The 25,140-nt window shown below is 39.9% G+C and overlaps 1 protein-coding gene across 1 annotated transcript in view; it reads left to right on the top strand.

The window, feature by feature from the left end:
* LOC126481676 (F-actin-monooxygenase Mical) overlaps nt 1–23,530 on the top strand; it is a 561,514-nt gene extending 537,984 nt beyond the window's left edge. Inside the window, exon 32 of the mRNA XM_050105609.1 lies at nt 22,389–23,530. Within this exon, the coding sequence (XP_049961566.1) occupies nt 22,389–22,476 (88 nt within the window). The 3' untranslated portion in view covers nt 22,477–23,530. The remainder of the gene's footprint in view (nt 1–22,388) is intronic.
* The last annotated feature ends 1,610 nt before the right edge of the window (nt 23,531–25,140 follow it).

The raw sequence follows: 25,140 nt of genomic DNA, 5'->3' as shown, positions 1-25,140 counted from the left end.
TGTTGAAAAATTCCTATATACTAGGCATATACCTATATTTTTACACATTCAGATGTGCAGTAATGAATCACAGAAGTTCAGTTCAAGATCAACAGTAGTGTCCCCTTTTTATATGTGTACAGTTTATTTCTAATTTCTCTGTTCCATAAATAAAAATTAAGTTCTGTTGGTTTCTTGATTTTCAGTGGAAAGAGTGCCCATACAATACACCCTGTTGTCTTCACTTAAAATTTATCTCTCCTCTATATGATATTTCCTTAAATTACAAATAATATGTATGGGTAGTTATATGAATAATAAAGAAACTCATTCTCTTCACACTAACATGGGGCACTAAGGAAACAATTGACAGAAGATCTAAAATATGGAAGGGATATTGTTCAGTCTTATTCACATGTTTTTGGAACATAAAAAGTCACTGATGGTATTGAGAAACTAGTTTATGGCCCAGCTGCTAACTGCAGAAATCTGAAGCATCAAAGATGCTCTGCATATCATGTGCGAATTCTGTCTTTTATTGACAATTTTGTTTTTCTCTGTGAATAGTCATCTTTTCTTTCTGTCACCTTTGCCCCAACTCAATGTTTACTTCTCACTGTAGCATCAATTAGGAAAGTTACAGTGTTCTAGATTCTTCTGAGTTTGTTAAATATTCCATCAAGTATTTTTCCCTATTGTTGTAACACTACACAACAATGCTGATTTTATTATAGTTGTGATAAACGTAATTAGGAGACTATTGCTAACATTAACAACAACACAATTTAAAAACAAAAAGTTATTACATAGATTCTGAAACTGTTTATGTAAGATAATGAGGGTATTATTTCAGCCTTGTACCCCACTTCATAATTTTCTTTCTTTATTTTTTCCTGCATTTCAAGTAAGAAACTAGAAATATTTACTCATTTTACTAAGGTTTTTTGAAGCTCCTCTTCTCGTTTTTCCATGTTTGCGATTTAGAAACTGGGTTATTTTGGGAATCGACCTTATGCAAACACAATTACTTTATTTTTATATTCCCCCAGACATGTTTTGACACCAATGAGTCATCTTCTGTGGGTTAAATTTTTATTTTCTATAAAGTATAATATCACATTTGTAATAATTTAACTACCGTAGACCTAAGTAATACAATATTTGCAATTTGTTTTGTTTTGTTTGGACACTCACCTTAAAATTACGTCACTACGTGAACTGTATTATTAAACATCGATTTTAGTGCTCGTTTTTGTCATTTCTTTCACAGCATGTCATTTTCAAACTAGACACGAAGAAAAATTATTGCGTATTTGTAGAGAGCTGTTTTGAGGTTAGATGTTATGTACGTTTCTTACTTACATTTTCTGCCATGTTTCCTGTCCCTGGTCGGTGTCTCAATCAGCCACTATTTAGTGCATTGCTTTCACTCAGTTCTTCATAAATTTCCACTCACTACTTCTCCTCACATGCACTTATACAAAATGTAGCGAAATGTGATGTGAGCAGACACTTCTGGCAATACACTCAGTGAGATGTGTCGTGTTATTGTCGTTGCTCACTTGTTCATCGTTGGTCTTGTGTGTGTTATGGTGCTGATTTTGAATGTGTGTGTGTGTGTGTGTGTGTGTGTGTGTGTGTGTGTGTGTGTGTGTGTGTGTGTGTGTGTGGTAGTTCTCCTCTGTTATGAGTTTTTGATAGAGACTGTTGCTTTCTCTGAGGATCTTAAGATCAGTCTCCATGTTTTTTGGGTGGTGGTTTTCTTGAATTAGATGGTCTGCAAAAGTGCAGTGTGTACTATCACTTCTTAGGGCTCTGAGGTGTTTGGAGTATGTCATTTTGAAATTTCTGTATGTTTGGCCTATGTAGACCGACTGGCATGAACTGCAGGTTAACTGATATATTCCAGCTTTGGAGAATTTGTCTGCAGAGGTGTTTTTAGATCTTAGATTCTTCTGTACTGTTGTTTGTGTGGAATGATATTTGTAGCCCTTGTTTCTTCAGTATGTTTCCCACCCTGTGTACGTTTTTGTTGCTGTATGTTAGTGTGTGCTATGCTGTAGGGTGTTCCCAGTATCCTGTGTTTGTCTGCAGCTTGTGTTCTTGGTTCTCTGTTGTGGCTGCTGATTTGTTGATGATTTTGTTCTCTTTTAATTTGTTTTTTTTTTAATTTTGTTTTTCAGTTTGTTTATCATTTGTGTGTTGTACCCATTCTCTCTGGCTATTTGGTGTATTGTATTTAGTTCCTGTGTGTAGATGAGTTCGTCCAGTGGAGTTCTGTTGAGTCTGTGTAGCACGTGTATGAAACTTGAGAGTTTGCTTGCTTGTGGGTGGTTCGAGTTGATATGAATGGTTGTACTTGTGGCTGTAGGTTTCCTGAAAATTCCAAAATTATGTTAGTTGTTGATTCTGTGTATGGAAACTCCAAGCTTGTCAGTTTTGGAATTTATATTTTGTTGTTTTGGTGATGTGCGCTCTGTAATAGGTGAACCAGTTAGTGTTCTAATTAGGAACACAAGGAAACATATGACCATAAAAGAGATACAAATTATTGGATCACGGATTGATGTTAACAAGAGGACAATGAATGTAGTTCACACGTCTCAAACACCCTTAACAACTGATGCTATTCATGCCCTTATAAAGGCACTATACGTATTAGGTGTACCTGGTGTAGTGCTGCGGATGCACGGCAGACCTGGTGACTGTGGTAAGTGACCAGACTGCCCTGATGACCTCCTTGATTAGTTGCAAGTGTGCCATTTGAAAGTCAGCATGCATTATGCTTGTCATAGTGGCCCGATTTGTGTCTGCTGTGGGTGGTTGGTGTAGTAACCAGTTGATTACTACACTACTCCTTCCTTGCGGGGGGAAAAGATCAGACATTGCCATATACAATGCTGTGACTGAAGAAGCACCCGTGTCATCCCTGACGGTGTTCGCCGCAGCTAAAGGTGCGAGAAGTTTCTGATTTGCCTGGATCAGTGCATATAGACAAACTAGAATGGCAGCCATGCTGCCCACAGACCATGGGGTGATCAGTGGACAGGACCGACGACGGAGCGCGAGGCACCTGGATGTCAGACGACGGGCACTGACATGAGCAGCAAAGAGGGCAGACTGGTGTGGAGAGCCTGTAATGATGGAGACCCATCTTCTGTCCCCATTGACAGTGGCACCTCCTCAGCAGAATTGGAGGCACTGGCACCAACTGTAGGAAGCAAACCTGCCATCAGTGGTAATGAGGCCCTGAATGCTGAGGTAAGTGGTCATGATCAGGTCTGCTTGACCCCTGGAGTGGCCAGGAGTGACGGAGAATGAGGCACCGGCCAGTGGGAAGGCACAAGTTTGTCTATGGTGTGAACTGTGAAGACCCAGTGACCGTGCTGGCTATGAGGAATTGACAGAATCCAGTGAGGGTGCCATCCAAATCTCATGACCCGACTGGTGTGCTGGGTGCAATCATCGATGAAACAGGCACCAGGGGGGACTGCTGAATGGCAGCAAGAGGTTGAGCAGTGTCCACAGTTGACGGTCATGCAGAGATTGTGAGAGGTCCCTCGGCCTGGAAATCTTCTATGTGCTTACGCGTCTGTGTGTCTTAAACATTCGGACAAGACATCCCACCTTGTAATTCGACTGTGGTTAGAAGGGAGGCACTATGAAGTGGCAAATGCCATTGCATTTACACAACTCTTTGAAGTTTGTGCCACAAACTGAGGACCATTGTCCAGAACCAGGGTGCAAGGCAAGCCTTCCGTGGAGATTACCTCCAGCAGGTCTTGACAGTTGCTTCTGCTGTCATTGACAGAAAGGAAATGAAACAAAAATGAGAAAAAGCACCAATTGTTGATAACCAGAAAGTGTTTAAAAAAGGACCAGCAAAATCACTGTGGATTCTTTCCCAAGGCTGTATAGGTGCTGACCATGGGGGAAAGGCATGCATGGTGCCACCAGCTTACCCGAACACTTGCGACAGGCCATGACAATGTGTTCCACCTTCCGATCGATGCCTGGCCAAAACATATGGTGGCAAGCCCACAGTTTTGTGCAAGAGATCCCCCAGTGACCCTGATGTAATAAGAGCTGCACAGCTACAGGAATCGTGATATGGGAAGTAAATCATTCCATCAAAAGGAGAATAACACCATCCAAGAGGGAGAGGCAATGGCACAGTGCATAAAAACTCTGGAGCAAGTCTGATGCCCAGTCTGGCAGACATCTGGTCTCCCATGTTGTGTCGTGCATACAACTCCACTGGATCCACCACCACAGCAGAGGCACTGCGAGAACTGGTGATGGGAAAGCCATCAATCATGCACCTTACCTGCTTGTCCAGTTGTTGAAAACAAAGCAATTCCTCCTGGTCAAATGAAAGATCATGGCCCATGGGGAGCCAAGAGAGAGCACAGGGATTTGCGCATTGTGATATGGGATGAAAGTTTATCTCGTAATCATTCCAGGACAAGAACAAAGCCCAACACTGAGGGCAATGAATGGCTTTGTCCAGTAAGGATGCTGATGGGCTAATCAGGGAAACCAAGGGCTTTTGATCGGTAATGAAATGGAAATTTTCCACCACACAAGAACATATGAAATTTTTTTTAAGGCATAGGCAATACAAAGAGCTTATTTATCCACTTGAAAATTAAGTTGCTGAGCTGAGTTGCAATCCCCCCCCACCTGCCCGCCCATGCGCGCGCGCGCACACACACACACACACACACACACACACACACACACACACACACACACACACACACACACACTCTATAGTGGGACATTCCATAGCCAGGACCAGACACCTGCCAGGTTGAAATGTTGGCAGACATAGCAGGGAGTGAAGACTATCCTTAAGCTGCACAAAATCATGCTCACAGTCAGCAGACCAAATAGATGGAACATTTTCTGAAGCAACTGATGCAAGGGGTGGGCCATAGTAGCCACTATGGGATTAAACTTGTGATAGTACACAATTTTGCCAAGGAAAGCCAGAAGTTCTCATTAGATAGACAGGGCAAAGCCATAATTGTGGCGATATGTTGCACACCATGTGACGCACGCCCTGCTAGGAAATTTTATGACCCAAATAAACAAGGGAAGGTTGGATAAAGTGAGATTTAGCAAGATTACATTTGAGGCCAGTAGCCTGTAGGACAGTAAACGCAGAACATAGGTTACTTAGTTGGTAGAGACTGGAATACCACTGCTATGCAACCTTTATTTTTTACGTTTATGGCAAGAGGCCCACTACAAGGGGGAAGGCCAGCCCCTCGTGTTGTAAGAAGCAAGAGGGGTACAAAGGAAGTGGCATTCACTGTTCCATATGCTGAGGCTGCACCTTCATCACTCACTCCAAGCGTCTCATCAGCGGCCCACAGCTCACAAGGACTCACAGCTGTGCAGTGCTCAAAACCTCCTTTAACATAAGGTCCTCAAACTGAAGGATACATTGACGCACCTTCTTACTAGGGGCTGAATGAATGATAGTGTCCTTGACCGTGGTGATCACGTGATACTCCTGAGATCTAGCCATGACGAATTGACATTCACGACTGAGGCAGTGAGACTCGGCCACCCAAGCTCAATAGGAATGCTGGAGCTGTTTGTGACACTGGTACAATTCAACATGCACGGCAACCACATTGTACACTTGTAGTGATAGGAGAACAACAGATTACACATACTGTCTCAAAAAAAAAAACAAAATACTCTTAACTGATCAGTAAGTGATACATATGAGTGGGTATCCATGATAAAAAGAGCCTTATAGACATCTGCGTCGACCACGCAAAATGCCATAAAATGTGGACAAAGCCATTTCTCATCAGTGTCCCAGTCTTCTGCGGATTCGTCATGGGGGACAACAGCAGCTGGTGAACAACCGACAGCTGAGCCCATGTCAAAGTAACCAACAACTGTTCCAACGTGTCCATATGCACCTGTGGCTGTTGCAGAAGTGGTAGGGGTGAAGCCTCCAGGGAAGAGTCAAATGGCAGAAAATCCACAGAATCCAAAACATTTGAAAATTCAACCCTCAAGGTCACTATTTGTTCTAACTAGACTGCAAGGAATCAGATGGCCGTAAAAAAGAGATGTAATGTATTGGTCACAGAGTGACATCAATACAAGAAAAATAGTTTACACAAGAACAAGTGAAAGCAAATCATAAAAATAATAAAATTATTAAAAATGTGTGAATAAGAATTAGAAATAAAATATTTTAACCAATTAATTGAATAAAAATAAAGGTCACAGTCATTTTGAAAAAGATTTAAAAATTACAGTTTCAGAGCACCTGATGGGATTTAAACCCTCAGCCTTCTGCATGTGAGAAATCTACGTATCATTATGCTGTGCCACCAGTCACAGAACTGCTATTATTTTTAAAGCTCTAGGCCATCACTTGAAATTCCAAATTATGTTTTTCTTCGGTAGCTCACAAACTAGGGCCCAGCAGGGTGAATGGCTGCAGTGTGTGATACCTGGGCCCCTAACCTACACAACCATATAAATGGTTTACCGAGCGAGGTGGCGCAGTGGTTAGCACACTGGACTCGCATTTGGGAGGACGACGGTTCAATCCCGCATCCAGCCATCCTGATTTAGGTTTTCCGTGATTTCCCTAAATCGCTCCAGGCACATGCCGGGATGGTTCCTTTGAAAGGGCACGGCCGACTTCCTTCCCTAAACCGATGGGACCGATGACCTCGCAGTTTGGTCTCTTCCCCCAAAACAACGCAACCCAACCATATAAATGGTTTCAAAAAGTCAGTCCCACCCCTGGCAACCTCTTCTTGTAAGATAATGTGTAATGTCAATATTGCTTAATGTGTTCTCTGGAACTGAAACTGATCTTTCCCAAGATTGACTTTTACAAGGGTAAATTAAATATAAACAGGATTTTATTTTTTAATCTTTTATTGAAAAATGAAAAGCAGTTACAGTTTATTTTGCCACACAGGTTGCCACTTTAGAAATACACTTTTCCCAGTGAGAAGGAAGGTGTTTTATCACAGCAGCCTAGATAGAAGCTGGTTACGTCAGGAACCAATTCCACATGAATTCCTCCATGCCCTCATCATCTACAAAACAGTGCCCTGCAAAAGCTTCTTTAAGCAATCCAAATAAATGGAAATCCCTGAGCAGTTGGTCTGGGATGTAAGGAGGATTGAGTCCAGTGCATTCCTTGTAGTTTGGAGACTGTTAGAGCTGCAGTATGAAGCCTGCATTGTTGTGGAGGAGGATGACCTGTTGAATCAGTTGGTCTCATCCTTTGTGGCGATAAGCATCCCACACCTTCTTCATCAGATCGCACCAATTGTGTATTGCTCATGCTATCACTGAGCAAAATGCCTCGCCACTCCAAAATAACAGTTGAAAGGACCTTGCCAGCTGACTTTAACTGGGTCCCCACCCCTTTCTCTGCCATTCCTTGCTGGCTTGTTTGGATTTAAGAGTGTAGTAGTGGACCCGCATTACTTTATTTTGCAGACTTTTCTGTAAGCCTCTGACAGACCTCCAAACGTCTCAACTTCTGATTTTCAATCAAAAAGTGAGGGACCCATCAGGAACACACTTTACAGAACTGTAGGTCATTTGTGATGATCACTTGGCAGTTCCCATAACTTAATCTGACTGCATTAACGTTTTCATCAGTAATGCCGGTTGGATGACAGCGATCATGTTGTTGGTTTTCCACATGTTCTTGGACTTCCTTGAAATCTTTATGCCACGCAAACACATGTGCCCTTGATAACGTTTGTTCACCAAACTGTGCAGTCAATCTCTGGAAAAACTCTCTTGCCCAAACTCCTTCACGAGCAAGAAATTTTATCATACATTGCACAGTGGACGTGTGCACCTGTTGCTGTGACACTGTGAGCATTACTGACGAAGGTGTTCAAAGTACGTAATGCCCAGCTCTCCCCATTCCTAATGGCCCCATCCAATAATACTAGACATTCAGATCCTGTACTATCATCAGTTGATGCTTAGAAACAAAAATCCCATTTATATTTGATTCATCTTCGTACCAATCTTTCCATTTTTCTGAAAAAAACTCGTTTCAGTATTTTTCATCCACTAGCTGTATTGGTCATAATATGGCTGGCCTGTGAAGCAGACACTGATTGACCCATGCCTTGCCAGAACAGAGGTGGGTAGTGTGTGGAAACTCAGAAGGTGGTGGGGAGTTGTTGGTGGCTGCAGTGGGGTCTGGGTTGTTTACTGGGGCTCTGAGATGATGGCACTCCCACCACACTCACAGGACTCATCTTCAGCCATGAGGACCCACTTCCTGAGGTTTGCCTTGCACCGTGACACTCCCGTCCTCAACTGGTTTTTGTGCCTTCCTCTCACATAAGCTAGGTGAAAGCCCACAGCAAGTTTCTTTTTTATGTTCTCCCATACCCTTCTAGTTAATGTATTTTGCATAGTTCTGTTTGGGGAGATCCAGGTGCTGAGGGAGCTATTGATATGTGCATGAATATCATCACTGATCCAACCTAGGCATTTGGGGTTCATATCCTAACAGAGGGTGTCTGGAGTCAATTTCGTGCTTCATTTTCTCCATTTCTGCAACTATTTTTCTGTGGATGTCAGATAGTGTTGTACCCGTAATCTGATAAATTTTGGTGGCAGGAGTTGGTCATAGGCAGCTAGTCACAATGCTCCCAGTCTCTTTTGACGCCATATCCACCGGTTTGGCATTTGTGGAATTTCACCAAACTGGTGCTGCGTATTCTGCTGCAGAGAAGCATAGTGCCAGGGCAGATATACAGAGCATGTTTGGCTGTGAGCCCCAGATGGTGCCAGTAAGTTGATGGATGATGTTCTGGGCAGATACTGTTAGCTTTGTTTCTAGGCAATGATATTTGAATGTGAGACTATGATCCAACTTTCCTCCCAGATGCTTTGGAATATTATAGTGGTTGTTCACCACTCCAGATAATATTTACTTCATCCTGGTTTCCCATATGGAAGATGTAGAGCTGCATCTTTCTGGGATTTTGATTTTAGGTGATAATCATCTTCAAAGACCGCCATCAGCTTCATCTCTATTTCCTCAAAGGTTTTGCCTTGAACTGCATTTGTTATATCATCAGCATAAATAATTATTGTGCAGCAGAGGAACCACTACACTAACCCGAAGGGAGACTATTTCAGGGTCCTCTATTTGCTCATCCTATAATGCAAAGTAACAAGAAACCTTCTACTTTGCAGCAAACGATGGGTAAACTTTGTTAAACAGTAGTCATTAGTGATTGACTACAACCTTCTATTCAACTTCTTTGGTTGACAGTGTCATATGTTGCTGACAGTTCTATGAGTACCACTTCTATAACTTATTGTGATCAAACATTTGACGCCCTCATGACCAATAATGACCCATTGAATCTTCTCTGTCATATGTACAAGTCCAGGCTAGAGCTTCATACTGTAGTAAAGGTGCGACTATGAGAATTAGGCTCAGTAAGTTGAGTTCAGGATATGGGGAAGGTAACAAAGCCTGCAACTATGCAGCTGTTTTGCTGGGCTATGACTATACATGTGTGTGTATGTACATGAAGAGTGGTTGCCATCTTCATTATTTTCTTCATTTGAGATCTGAATGTTCTGAACAACCATGCTGCTTCTGAGCCTGGTGCTGAATTAAAGGGAGCAGTGATTAGATGTGGCAAAAGAAATAGGACTCACCTGATGTGAATTGTGGGTCTTGGTCAAATATGATGTTGATTCAGACAACATACAGGAAAATGGATGGATGACACAATTAATAACCACATAGCCCCCCTTGAATGGACCGATAAAGTAGATGCGGAAGAGTTCCCATGGCTAGTAGGGTGTGAGATGGGGAAGAAATGTCAGACTCTATGTAATAAGTTTTGTGCATGTTTAGGAGGCCTGGACTCATTACATTCAACAAAATGCCTCCACATCTAGAAATTGAGGCTATAGTTCATCTCAGCTGCTATTATTGTGTTAAACATACATCTAGTCAATTATTCCATATATTTGGGAAACTCACATGACACACAGTGCCTATTCTGAATTGTGAGGCATATGTTGCTAAGACTAATTGTCTGACTGGCATAAACATTACCAAGCAGAGAGCAGAATTCAAATTTTTCATACCTTCAAGAATGTTGCCTGACAAAATTTGTGGCCACTGAAATTTGACCCTTTTTTCCAAAACTAATTGGTGTGATGTAATATTTGCACAGTATTTAGTATAAATTTGTCACAGTAATTCATCTTACCCAAAAATAACAGGAAATCCTTCAAATATTTGGGTGCAGGGAGGTAGCTAGTCCTTTTATACTGGTTGATGTTGGTTCAAGACAATATTAGCTCAGCACTTGGTAGAGGTATTTGAATACCTGGTTGGAAAACACTACCCATGTTTATTACATGTTGAGCTTATAAAAGAACTGCTTAAAATTGATTAGGTATTGGTCCGAGGTAGAACAATTTACTGTAATATCATTTAGATGCAGGGGTTGGACAAAAATAGGGGAAGACCAAAACCACAATACATTACCATGCCTAATATGGTGTAGGAAACTGATTAATTCAAAGCAGTTTTCAGTAATCTCAAATGGTCCTGTATAGTTTTCAAGGGACTCTAATACCAGTCTTACTGCAAAATAGGACAAGTTCCAGTAACAATGATGGAGGTGGAGGGCGATCATGCACCCTTATCTCCAAAGCAGACCACAAAGACCAAATAATACTGAGATCTGGTGAGTGCAGTGATGAGGGACGATGTGACAATTTGTCCTTGTGCTCACAAAACCAGCCCTGGACAAAGCAAGAACTCCAACCAAATTACTTTCTTCCATTGCTCCATAGTGCAGGTTTTATGGCTTCAGCGCCATATTTCCCTTGTATGGGCAACTGTATTACTAATGAGTAGTTTGGGAATTCCAGCTTGCATTGCAATTCCCTGCTTGTGGAGCTCCATTTGTATTGTTTTGGTGCTGACAGGATTCATAAGTGCAGTATTCAGTTCTACAGTGCCTTTTGCACCTATCATCCTCATATTTTTGGTAAAAATCCTTGTCGACGACCATCCGTCATGATCATTCAGCACATACTTTTGTTCACATTGTGACTTAGTGGATAATGTATTTCTGCTCTCCATGTATGTTCTATAAATCTTTGACATGGTGCCTCCCGATACACCAAGCCCTTTGGTTCCCTTGGTTATGGAAGCACCCACCATACGAGCACAAACGATTTGCCCATATTCGAATTCACTTAGCCCCAACATTATGCATTCACAAATACACAGAACAATGTTCCGACCATAACTGATACTTGCACTGTACTGAGGACACTGCACATGTGCTGTTCACAATCAAATACAGCATCACAACCTGTAGGCTCAGCAAGCATCTGCATTTATGGTCAAGCATGCATTTCCAGTGATGTTTGATATTTTTGTCCAACACCTGTAATTCACAGCTTTGATCCACCCTGTATAAGCTGTGGTATTTCTGAAGTACTGTAGGAGCACTCACAATGCCAACAGGATATCCATTATGCTGACCTAACACAAAAGGCTTACTGATTGTCATAAAATGCTTTCATTCTGCATGTAAGAGTAATTGCAGATAAGCATCAGCTCAATCTAGAACTTACTGCTCATAATTCTGTCAGTAGCCTGGGCTTCAGCAGTGGTGATGTTGGGAGTAGGATTAAGGCTATCCGTGATCTGAAGGCTGACCGATCCATCGTCATTCTTCCGGCGGACAAGGGTTCCACGACCGTGGTACTTGATCGTCGGGAGTATGTGGCTGAGGGACTGCGTCAGCTTTCAGACAACACCACATACAAAGTTTGCCAAGGTAATCCCATTCCTGATGTCCAGGCGGAGCTTCAAGGAATCCTCAGAACCTTAGGCCCCCTGCAAAACCTTTCACCTGACTCCATCAACCTCCTGACCCCACCGACACCCCGCACCCCTACCTTCTACCTTCTTCCTAAAATTCACAAACCCAATCATCCCAGCCGCCCCATTGTAGCTGGTTACCAAGCCCCCACAGAACGTATCTCTGCCTATGTAGATCAACACCTTCAACCCGTTACATGCAGTCTCCCATCCTTCATCAAAGACACCAACCACTTTCTCGAACGCTCCCTACCCAATCTGTTACCCCCGGAAACCATCCTTGTAACCATTGATGCCACTTCCTTATACACAAATATTCCGCACGTCCAGGGCCACGCTGCGATGGAGCATTACCTTTCACGCCAAACACCTGCCACTCTACCTAAAACCTCTTTCCTCATTACCTTAGCCAGCTTCATCCTGACCCACAACTTCTCCACTTTTGAAGGCCAGACATACCAACAATTAAAGGGAACAGCCATGAGTACTAGGATGGCCCCCTCGTACGCCAACCTATTCATGGGTCGCCTAGAGGAAGCCTTCTTGGTTACCCAGGCCTGCCAACCCAAAGTTTGGTACAGATTTATTGATGACATCTTCATGATCTGGACTCACAGTGAAGAAGAACTCCAGAATTTCCTCTCCAACCTCAACTCCTTTGGTTCCATCAGATTCACCTGGTCCTACTCCAAATCCCACGCCACTTTCCTTGACGTTGACCTCCATCTGTCCAGTTGCCAGCTTCACACGTCCGTCCACATCAAACCCACCAACAAGCAACAGTACCTGCATTATGACAGCTGCCACCCATTCCACATCAAACGGTCCCTTCCCTACAGCCTAGGTCTTCGTGGCAAACGAATCTGCTCCAGTCAGGAATCCCTGAACCATTACACCAACAACCTGAAAACAGCTTTCGCATTCCGTAACTACCCTCCCGACCTGGTACAGAAGCAAATAACCAGAGCCACTTCCTCATCCCCTCAAACCCAGAACCTCCCACAGAAGAACCACAAAAGTGCCCCACTTGTGACAGGATACTTTCCGGGACTGGACCAGACTCTGAATGTGGCTCTCCAGCAGGGATACGACTTCCTCAAATCCTGCCCTGAAATGAGATCCATCCTTCATGAAATCCTCCCCACTCCACCAAGAGTGTCTTTCCGCCATCCACCTAACCTTCGTAACCTGTTAGTTCATCCCTATGAAATCCCCAAACCACCTTCCCTACCCTCTGGCTCCTATCCTTGTAACCGCCTCCGGTGTAAAACCTGTCCCATGCACCCTCCCACCACCACCTACTCCAGTCCTGTAACCCGGAAGGTGTACACGATCAAAGGCAGAGCCACATGTAAAAGCACCCACGTGATTTACCAACTGACCTGCCTACACTGTGTTGCATTCTATGTGGGAATGACCAGCAACAAACTGTCCATTCGCATGAATGGACACAGGCAGACAGTGTTTGTTGGTAATGAGGATCACCCTGTGGCTAAACATGCCTTGGTGCACGGCCAGCACATCTTGGCGCAGTGTTACACCATCCGGGTTATCTGGATACTTCCCACCATCACCAACCTATCCGAACTCCGGAGATGGGAACTTGCTCTTCAAAATATCCTCTCTTCCCGTTACCCACCAGGCCTCAATCTCCGCTAATTTCAAGTTGCCGCCACTCATACCTCACCTGTCATTCAACAACATCTTTGCCTCTGCACTTCCGCCTCGACTGACATCTCTGCCCAAACTCTTTATCTTTAAATATGTCTGCTTGTGTCTGTATATATGTGGATGGATTTGTGTGTGTGTGTGTGTGCGCGCAAGTGTATACCCGTCCTTTTTTCCCCCTAAGGTAAGTCTTTCCACTCCCGGGATTGGAATGACTCCTTACCCTCTCCCTTAAAACCCACATCCTTTCGTCTTCCCCTCTCCTTCCCACTTTCCTGATGAGGCAACAGTTTGTTGCGAAAGCTTGAATTTTGTGTGTATGTTTGTGTTTGTTTGTGTGTCTATCGACCTGCCAGCGCTTTCGTTTGGTAAGTCACATCATCTTTGTTTTTAGATATATTTTTCCCATGTGGAATGTTTCCCTCTATTATATTAATACTTCAAAGTTTTGTTTACAACCCTGATTAGATTCAAAGAATTTGTTACTTAAAGCAAACAAATCAGTAGATAGAACACTATTCAGTTTGATGTTAACTGAATCTTGTATTTGAAAACTATAACCAGTAAACGTGTCTTGACCAGAAAGTTATACTCCTAAAAGCAGTACAAAAAAATTATTGGTTATGAACATGTTTGTTGGAAATGTTGATTGTTACTCAGCCTTTTAAAGCTATAGGCTGATTTCTTATATGTTACCACTCAACATTTCCAAAGCCAATAAGCCAGTCTGCCATGCCATCATGTTTCATTGTTAATCACCTTGAAAATCCATGGCCTCCTCCGAGTTGATGACTAATGAGAAAATCAGTCTGAGTCCACTTTAAGTATTGGCTGATCAATCTGGTATGATGGTGTGCAATGGGTTGCAATGCCCCACGTGAATGTTTTTGACTGACGGCAGCCTCATGTCAGTGCCCTACAAGCACATGGCTCACCCACAGGTTCGGCATGACGTGCAATGTGTGAGACAGCATGAATACCTTTAGCAAACATTGTTGGTGGAAGTTGCAGAATATGACTGAGGCTTCCTCGCCAGGTAACACAAGTGACTGACCACTTTGCTGCAGCCATGTGGATGTCACACACATGTAGTCACTTGCACATAGGCTGCAAACTTTGTACCTGACAAGGGAACCTCCCCATCGCACCCCCCTCAGATTTGGTTATAAGTTGGCACAGTGGATAGGCCTTGAAAAACTGAACACAGATCAGTCGAGAAAACAGGAAGAAGTTGTGTGTAACTATGAAAAAATAATCAAAATATACAAACTGAGTAGTCCATGTGGGAGATAGGCCACTTTTTGAATGATGCGAGCTCAGTAGCGCCGTGGTCCCGTGGTTAGCGTGAGCAGCTGCGGATCGAGAGGTCCTTGGTTCAAGTCTTCCATCAACTGAAAATTTTTATTTTCAGGCAATTATCAGAGTTCAGGCACTCAAACATAATCAACTTCGCTCTCCAAAATTCCAGGACATGTTCAGATTTCCTTGGACATATACAGGTCTACACACGGAAAAATTTGAAAACGTTAAAAACATATGTTTTGAGAGAGCACAGAGGAAACTGTGCGACTGTGAAACTGTTGCATTCATTTGTTGCAGTTTATGTGACACACTCTTATGTTTTCATCACTTTTTTGGGAGTGATTATCACATCCACAAGAAAACCTAAATCGGGCAAGGTAGAAGAATCTTTTTACCCATTCGCCAAGTGTGCAAGTTAGGTGGGTCCACAACGTATTTCTGTCATGTGACGCACATGCCGTCACCAGTGTCGTATGGAATATATAAGACGTGTTTTACTGGATCAAATGTTTTCGGTTCCCATTGCAGAGGCACGTCTATTCATCTACTAATCGCACGATTTTGCGGTGCGGTCGCAAAACACAGACACTAAACTTGTTGTTGAACGAACGGACAGATCATAACTTTGCAAAAATAAAGAAAGTAAAATTTTCGCTAGAGTGAAGACTTGAACCAAGGACCTCTCGCTCCGCAGCTGCTCACGCTGACCACGGGACCACGGCGACCGTGCGCTTACATCCTCCTTTATATTGCCTATGTTGCCGATGGACTACTCAGTTTGTATATTTTGCTTATTTTTTCATAGTTCCACACAACTTCTTCCTGTTTTCTTGATTGATCTGTGTTCAGTTTTTCAAGGCCTATCCACTGTGCCAAATTATAACTAAATCTGAGGGGGGTGCGATGGGGAAATTCCCTTGTGAGTATGATGAATACAGATTAGAAGTTACTATTTTTTATTCATGAACAACACACAAAAATATTTATTCTAAATATTATTCATTTAAACGAATAAAAATATTTATTTGTCATCTGTGAATAATAAACGTTACAAATAATAGATAAATATGAAATCCAGTGACATTTATTGCTCCAATTCTTTATCATTTATTAAACAAATGTACTTTTTGTTGCTTTTAAATTAGTTTTCAAGAAAACTTTTTTTGCTCGAAATATCTCATCAGAAAGTTTATTTAATTTGTTACGCTTTCCCATTGCAACACATTAAAGAAGATATGTTCTACACAGCTAAAGAGCATACCGACACACATCATCTTCTGAAATCATCTTGATTTTAGGATAATGATGCAAGATTTTGTCTTCTACAAAAATTTAGAATTCATCAATTCTGCTGTAGTTTTTTTGGAAATAATTCTTCGTTACACCACATTACCTTAAACTTTCAAATCATGTTCAAAATAAAATCTTCTTTTTACAACATAACAAGATTTAAAACTGGGGATCCGATTTCTTCAACTTTTCTGTGGCTACCATATGTCTGTAGTATGTTGTAAGCCTCCTTAGGTAATGGACAGCAACACAGGTGAACACTTTTTTTTAATTTTTTATTGTGGGTAAGACAGTGCTGCAGTAAATGCAGTTCGTGTATAAAAGCAGAAAACCTCTTCAAATTGCCCCTTGACACTTTCTCGATAAGAAAAGTTGACAGTGTGATGTAATATTATGAACTCTTTTGTGTACTCAAACCCAGTGTGTCTTACGGAATTTTGCAATCTCAAATCACTCTGTAACTGCACGCACGCACACACACACACACACACACACACTAACACACACACACACACACACACACACACACACACACACACTCACTCACACACCACATAACATCTCATCACATCTCCAAACTATTCCATCTCCTAATGGATAGATTATTGTGAGTTAAACCTAGAACATTTTTGAATGACTTTAAATGATCAGCAGCTTTCCATAAACGTTTTACGAGACTTTAGTTTAAAAGTCACCATGTTTGTCATTAGCAACCACCGAATTCTTGCTCAATTCACTCATTTTGTAACCCTATAAACACATGCAAACTGCATAACTATATCAAGGAGACATCCATATCCATTAGTGCTAGCAATTTAAGGAAGGTGTTAAAGATGAAGAGTGCCACATTCTCATCATTGGCTAATTACGTAAAGTACTTCTGCCTGTTTTCAGGGGGAAGGTGAGAAGTACTGGCAGATGCAAGGACAATTGAATGGGAGCCACGTCGGAAGTGTAAATGCTAAGACTGTCCGCCTATAAGTATTCTTATGATTAATTTATTACACCGTAAATTGAGTAAAGTTGCAGCCAGAGATCGCCTTGGACATTGCAGTGCTTTTTTTCAAATAATTCTCACTTCTCCCTCATCACTATACCTCTCATTTCTGTTCTCATTGTGGTCATTAAAGTTAATATTATCAACTGTAATGAGTCCTATTAGTTCATTTGCTCAATTTACTTGAGAGTTCTTACATCATAGCTGGACTGACATTTTTTGTTAATTGTAGACAATTACAATCAGTTTTCATGTCCATCAACATAAATCTGTATTATTTGCTCTGTCCAAAATACGTCTGTGTCAATGCAGTTTTAGCTGGACACAATGCAAGCATTATTTCATCAGCTTTTATTCACACAAATTTAGGCCTTCACAGCTTACTCAATGACCTTCAACAACATTCAGGGTTCCATTACTACTTTACGTTTAGTTATACATCGTACTCTGTAAGTGTGGTAATACTTAATGAATCTCAGCTATACAGCATTCACTTTCTCCATGGAAATCAATAGCTAAAGAGAAATTATAATCATAAATCTTGCCAATGCTTGCTGGTCCCATTAGTGGCACTACTTTGAGACAAAATTGTGTAGAGTTCATTTCCCAGCAGTCAGTGAGTAAGTGCTGATGATACCGAGTGTGGAAACAGCCAGCTGCATGCTTCTGCGTGCCAAGTGAGTGATGGGCAGTGAGCACTACTCACGCAGATTCACCAAGCACATGCAATGCTCTATCACATACACGTTTGTTACACATAAAACAAATATTATTATACTGTGGGCAATTCCACTGGTAGCCATTGCAAAAATTTGTTTTTCGTACAATTTAGAAACTAGAATTATGATAATTGCCATTATTAGACTACTACTATTAGAATTTCTGTTGTCACATCACATTTTTTATTGAGGTGATATTTGAGTATTAATTTCTTAATCAGTTTATAGGCACCATTGTCTGTTAGTAAAGCAGGATTTATATGATTGGTTTACTATCTTCTAACACTAGCTGTAACTTAATGTAGCAGCTACTACATGCATCTGCGTCTTGAAATGAGTGGACAACATGTTACATAACACAGTGATGGACAATTTGTAAGTTTTTAAGAGCAGTTTTAATTTGTGAACCAGCTGATGTTGTCACTACTAGCAGGGAATAAAAATATTGTCTGAACCCAAGTATCATAAATATTACTACTGTGGCAAAACAACTGGAACTGTTGGAATTTATACTCAAAAATTTCCTTGAATCATCAAATGTCAAAAATGTAGATGCTGCCAGTGCTGCTGTAGCTACCAACAGTAGTAAGGTTGCTTCTATGCACTCCAGCAGCCCACTGCTGTTTCTGTAGTATCTCAGACTGTTGAAGTTGGTCTTTTTGTTACATCAGCTGTAGTTGCCACAATTAAAAAAAATAAAAACCTTCAGTATCTTCACCTGAAACTAAACTCGCCATATCACCACTGCAAACTATGCTGCATATGTCCTGACTGACATCCTCTTTGCAATATGAAATTCTCCAAGATGCTCAAGATTAAATTATCTTTCAAATTGTCCTTGTTCACTTGTATTTTTTATAAGCATATACCTGATGGTTATGAATAAAGTGCATCTACTCATAGAGGTCCATTGTGGGCAGGTGCAAATCCAGCACTGTACAGCATCTCGTCAATGTCTCTTGTGCTCGTGTTGAACAAACTGTGTGTGGCAGTTAATGATAAAATCAATATTATGACAGTCTCACTTGTTGGACCTTTTCTGTCCACATCCCATTCCTAATCCATTACACATGGAAACATTTCTTGCATTCACAGTGTCAGATTTGGACCAGATGGTGAAAATTGGAACTAATTTTTTCCAGCATAAATTGGTTCTACATTAACGCATTAGGATAATTACACCCCACACCAGGCCCCTGTGAGTGGCTGTACTTTCATTATAACCATCCCGTATTTTTTGATATGGTAGTTTTACTGAAAATGAGTCTGCTGCTCACTCAATGCTGTAACAGTCAAAATATTTTACCATTTATCTCCAAATTCTGGGCTATCAGTGTCTTTCTCACTTTAAATCAGAGACTTTTTCTTAGTCTATAGAATTTTGTATCCCTAACCACTAAAGTGACTGTGGTAATGAAAGCTGTCACAGAATGTATAAAAAATTTTAGAATAAAGGAAACAACTCGCCAAGCAGAAGTAACTTAAACTGTATCAAAGTTATCAATATCTGAACTGAATATGGCAGCAATCTACATAAGCACCTCACCTATTTGTACATAATGAAGCTTTTCTACTGTGTAGCTCCTTTGACAACACCAGCATATATTGTGGTCCCCAGTCTCTTCATTTCTAAATAACTACTGCAACTTGCTTACTGCATTCATCCCTTTGTCTCCCTCTATCTCCCCCCCCCCCCCCCTCTCCCTACTCAACTACTACTTTCCTTTCATGTCCTATGAATCGTAACTGCAGTATGATTTCTGTTCAAGCTATATACGGCCTTTTACTTCCTGTATTTTATGCCTGCTGCCTTCAGAATTTCATTGAGCTTATTCTAGTCAGAACTGTCAAAAGCTTTCTCTAAATCTACAAACATTATAAACATAGGATTGCCTTTCATTATCCTATCTTCTAGAATAAGTCATAGGGTCAGTATTACCTTGCATGTTCCTACATTCCTCTGGAACATTAATTGATCTTCCCCATGGTTGAAGACTTCTACCAGTTTTTCCATTCTTCTGTAAGTATTTCATCTTAATATTTTCCAACTGTGACTTATTGAAGTGATAGCTTAATAATATTCACAATCAACACCCTTGGAACTGGAATTTTATTACTTTCTTCATGAAGTCTGAAGGTATTTTACCTGTGTCTCATATCTTGCATATAAGGTGGAATAGTTTTTTATGGCTGGCTCTCCCAGGGATATTGATAATTCTGAGGGAGTGTCATCTACTCAAGTTGTAAACGTCACAGTTATTGTCACGAGGGTGTATATTACTACTGTCAGTATGCCAAGAACAACAGCAATCTGCAACTTTTGCATTGCAACCACCTAAAGTAATGGTAAAGTATGGCTACTAAAATGTCTTGTCTTATCTTTATCTAAAAGAGTGAAGTATATAAGGAGTTCTGTGCATCCTGTACAGATACCAGTTATCGCCTAGTTTATGACTTTTCAATGGCAGAAGAACTGCACTTGAGGCCAAGGTAGTATGTTCATCATACTTCAACAGAATTTAAATCTCAGTGAGGACAAGTATTGTAATCATCATGGCGTGGCTGACAGGATGGTAGTGAATGATTACTAGTCACTAGATCACGACTCAGTAAGTTGGAAACAGTTTTTGAAACATATGCATAAAATGCAGTTGACACTAATGTGGATGTTTAATTAATTGCACTCAGCAGTACCCCACATCATTCTTATGAAATAAGATGAAAATAAGCTCCACATTGTACATTAGCAACATCGACATGTTTAACAAGGCTTACATATGTATCAGGTAAATTGTTTTATTTTGCTTGAAGTTCATGAAAACCATTTTTGATATTAAGACCCAGCTTTTCAATGGTTTCATGAAAACTGGAATTGGTTAGACAATATTTTGTTTACAAATAAATTCAACTGAAACAAAATATATGCAATTAAATATTATTCTTGTGACCTGCAAACATTTGTTGTATCTAATGAATGTGGTTGTAACAGTACTTGGTGAATAGATCAGGAAGGTATGCATATGAACAACAAATATAAAGTCTCAAATGTAGTACTGGGAATATAAAGAGAAAGATATGGAAGAACAACATGAAACACGTTAAGCTCTATATCCTGTTCATAATGTATAAAAACTGAAAACAAATGAGGCCAAACAAGAACTGGAGTTATCATAAATAGAATACGAAGAAGCTTCAGAGTATGGGCACAAATTGGAAACATGAAACATAAAAATGAATGTTGACACTATTTGAGACAGAAGATGAGCATCTGCTCATAATTAGCTAAAACAGCAGCAACTGTAGTACAGCTGATGGTCATACAAATAATAAAGAAGACATAACACACTTGTTTTTAGAAACTGGTGATTGGTGTCACTACAATACTCTTCCTATGCACACTCCTAATGCAACTTACTAATCCTGTAACTGACAAAACCTATTTCAGCAAAGACAAATGGGCCACATTATATACTAACTGGCGTTATGGTCTGCTATTTGTGTCTGGGGACTCTCCACATAAGAATTTACGCTACATTACCTTACTGTAATTGGCCATAAAGTTGACTATTTCATTTTTAATGACTTTTTGCCACCCTCCTCCTGCTCCACTTTTTCAAAATTTGACTCTCTTAAATGATACATTCTTATAACTTCAGTTTTTCAAATCTAATACATTGCCAATGTTTTATTGTTTATATCTCTTTGATTCTACTGTCATGTCTCTCCCTTGATCAAGTGTCCCAAACGATTTTGTGCCTGCATGGTCTCATTTCCTCCAGTCCGTCTTTCTTTTTTGTTGGGGAGAAGAACCATTGTTATAAACAGAAGCATCTGTATTAGTTTTAATTGTATGTGTCTACATCTGCTGCCATTTAATAAGCAGAAGTTTTTTCTCTCATTGTTTGCATTGTTATTTATTGCCATGCTATTTTAGTGTATATATAATGAAACATCCTGCCCTTCACCTGAAGAGATGTTGAAGGGAAGCCACAAAAATCTGTCAGGATGGCTACGAGGACTTCCTGACTTCCCAAATGTGAATCCATTGTTATAATGTATTTCTTGATTTGCTTCACATCTCTGACATTTCTCCATCATGCTGCAAATTATAGAGAGAGAGAGAGAGAGAGAGAGAGAGAGAGAGAGAGAGAGAGAGAGAGAATGTGTGTCTCAAGTTTGAGAATGATTGTTTGGTTCATTGGAAAGAAATGAGTGGTAAATAAAGTGACTTCTAACTGTAAAATATATGTGAATTTTATACTCACAATAAGTTAAAGCAGTGACTACTGTGTTAACTCTCAAAATATGCAAAATATAGTCACATTATAAATGTTGTACTAGCATGTAGACTTCATTCATTATCGTCACCTACTTCCGAATTTGTATTTAAATGTCGGGTTCCTTCTTTCATCATATAACGCTTTGTGGGGAACTATCATTTTTATTTGAATTATTCTCCACATTGACAATAATTCCAGTTACTAACATAATAATTTTTGTTAGTTCTGTTTGTAATTAATTGATACTGGTATTGCAGGTACCAGGCAGAGGACAGAGATCTTGAAGCACAAATGCTTGCTAAAGGGCTTCGGCTGACACCTTTGAGAAAAGAGTCACATGTATGACTCTCCCAGCATAAGACTATGTTTTGATCAAATGCATCCAGTAATGCTCTGCAGTGCCAAAACCGCATGTAGAGATTATTTGTTTGCATGTGAACAACATTCTTGCATTTCATTTAAATGTTATGACCAAAGTTTTCTTATTGATACTTGGTTTAAATTAATGATGAAATGGCTGAAACTATTTGTTGCCACCTTCATGTATTTTAGTATTGTAAATATGTCCATAAAAAGTATTTATTTTAGTTGGAGTTCATTTCATTTAAGTTGTGAATGGAAAGTATTTGTCACTATTGATTTTGAGTAATGTACTGGAGTCCCGCTATCTTATCTGTAGTAAAATAAAAAAATAGAACCAGAGCAGTGAATTCTGACTGACACATTGTGATATTTGAAGTAAGATTTATAATGACTAACTACGAGCTTTAAATTGCAGCTATTCTTGACAAACATTGTTGGTAGCTTTAAATTATTTTTAATTATTGTGCTCTGTCCATCACATCTTTAGTATTTGTAAATGGATACATATGAAATATATTTTCTATAATTGCAAGTTATATTTTTATCTTCAGTTTTGTGAATAGGCGAGCTCAATACATACCGTAATTTTAATTTATACAAAGGTCTAATAGCAAAATGCTTGAGCTACAACAGGAAATATTTCCTTTGGAGTATTTTTAATAGAATTTGACGTATGTATTTTTTAAAACATTTTGTATATGTATGGTCATGAATGGAACTGCCACTTCACTTTTCTGAAGTAACCAAGCAAGAGATTACATGTGAATGTATCATATGTCTGAATTGTTTAGATTTTTTATTTGTTGCATTGAGCAAATACAGTTTATAAAGCAATGTCAATTCATTTGGAATAAGGTGTAAAAATTACTAAAAAGACATTTTTGATGCAGAGCCTAATGTTGTATTTATATGTAAATAAAAGATATTGTTTGTATTTCGTAAGTGCAATTTGATACATATGTAACAAATAAAAATGTTGTTTAGATAGAAATACTCTTTGTATACATTTTTCAAATTATTAAAAACTTTTAACAAAGACTGGTTCATTTATGTTAGCTTTTTGTTAAGTCTGTTCAGAAGGATCATCCTAAGATGAAAGGATCATCCTAAGATGGAACAAGTAGTTGAGTGCAAGGAAAGGTTAGGGGATTCCTGAGAGAAGCACAGAAAGAAAAAAAAAAAGATGGGAATGTCTGGGGAAGAAACCAAAGACAGAGAAATAGTTAAAGTTTTCATGGTGAGTAGTGTTCTTTAAGAAAAGTGTACGAGAGAAACTACATAGCGACCATCTGGCCATTATAAATGGTCAACAATCCAAAATGCAGCATTTGAGACTCATATTCACAAACTACAGCTACAGCAAGGGAGAAATTGTGAATTAATCAGATGCTGCAAATGACAGATGCTTCACAAATCGGTGGATGAGGCCAAGCCAGCAGCAGAGATTTGGACTAAAACCAATGTTTCACCCCTTCTCTGAGATCCAAGATAGGCTACATACCATTAAAGATAGTGTAAGTCTTAGTGTCTGATGTGTATAATATCCCCTGCAAATGTAGCAGCACCTGCATACAACAAATTATTTGCCCTGGAACTGAGCACTGACCAACAACAGCTTATGTACTCAATGCTTAATCTCTGTGGTATCATTAATTTAATTTTTACCAAAATTAAGGACAATATGGGGGTCACTCCCTTGAGAACATTATTACATTTCACATACTCTTTATTTCCTTAGCAGAATAGTTAAAAAAAGTTATTTAAAAATCTAGCTTCAATATGTAATTCTTATTTCCTTTTACAGGATACTTTAATGTGTGTAATATTCCATGAAATATTAACTAGTTCTTTGAATAGCACTTTGTAAATTACTTTTAGAATCCTTTCCTATATAGCTTTTGCAGTATACAGCCTAACAGAATCCACTGTGAAGCAGAAAGGATTACATTTTATAGCAGTCTATTTTCTTCTGTCATTTTTTAGTTGGTTTTGGCATCATTGGTATCACTGTATGACACACTATGTACACTTCCTGAGGAATTTGATAGTGGAGCATGAACTTTATCATGAAACACATGTCCATATTTTCCCTCGGGCGGGAGGGGGGGTGGGGGTGGGGGCAGTGTAAAAGAATTTCTATCTCTCAGAAGTTGACTGCAGATACATCAGGATGTAAGATGTAAGAATGTAGGTAAGTCTGGTTCCACCAAAAGCAAGTCAGATGGAGGATGTCTGTCACATATTATGGGCAGGAACAGCAACAGCACACAGCTTTCCAAGGATGCTACAAGAAAAACTTGTGATCAAACTGGAGAACGATGACTGGTCAAGAATAAGTACACATATAGGTTGGTATAGAGTCCTTCCATCAGCACTGGGAGCACAGTATGTGAACTCCTACTTCTCTGTTCTGGCCTGAGCAGAAAAGTTAAAAGATTCCAGTTCGCAAAAAATAGTGCAAAAGAAAACAATAGAAGGGAGACTATTTCAAAGTTTTCAGCAAAAATTAAACATTTTTGTCCACTCCTCGTGACATTGTGAGTTTGCTCTTATTGCAGGCTTATAACTAATGGAGAAAGGATAAAAGGAAAAATTTAACTGTGCTACATTAGATTACAATGTAAAATTTGAAAAGTTCAGTATAAA

This window comes from Schistocerca serialis, chromosome 5, assembly GCF_023864345.2.
Source record: "Schistocerca serialis cubense isolate TAMUIC-IGC-003099 chromosome 5, iqSchSeri2.2, whole genome shotgun sequence".
NCBI classification, from domain to species: domain Eukaryota; kingdom Metazoa; phylum Arthropoda; class Insecta; order Orthoptera; family Acrididae; genus Schistocerca; species Schistocerca serialis.
Note: the sequence above shows the minus strand (reverse complement) of the source record. Positions and strands in the feature narration are given on the sequence as shown.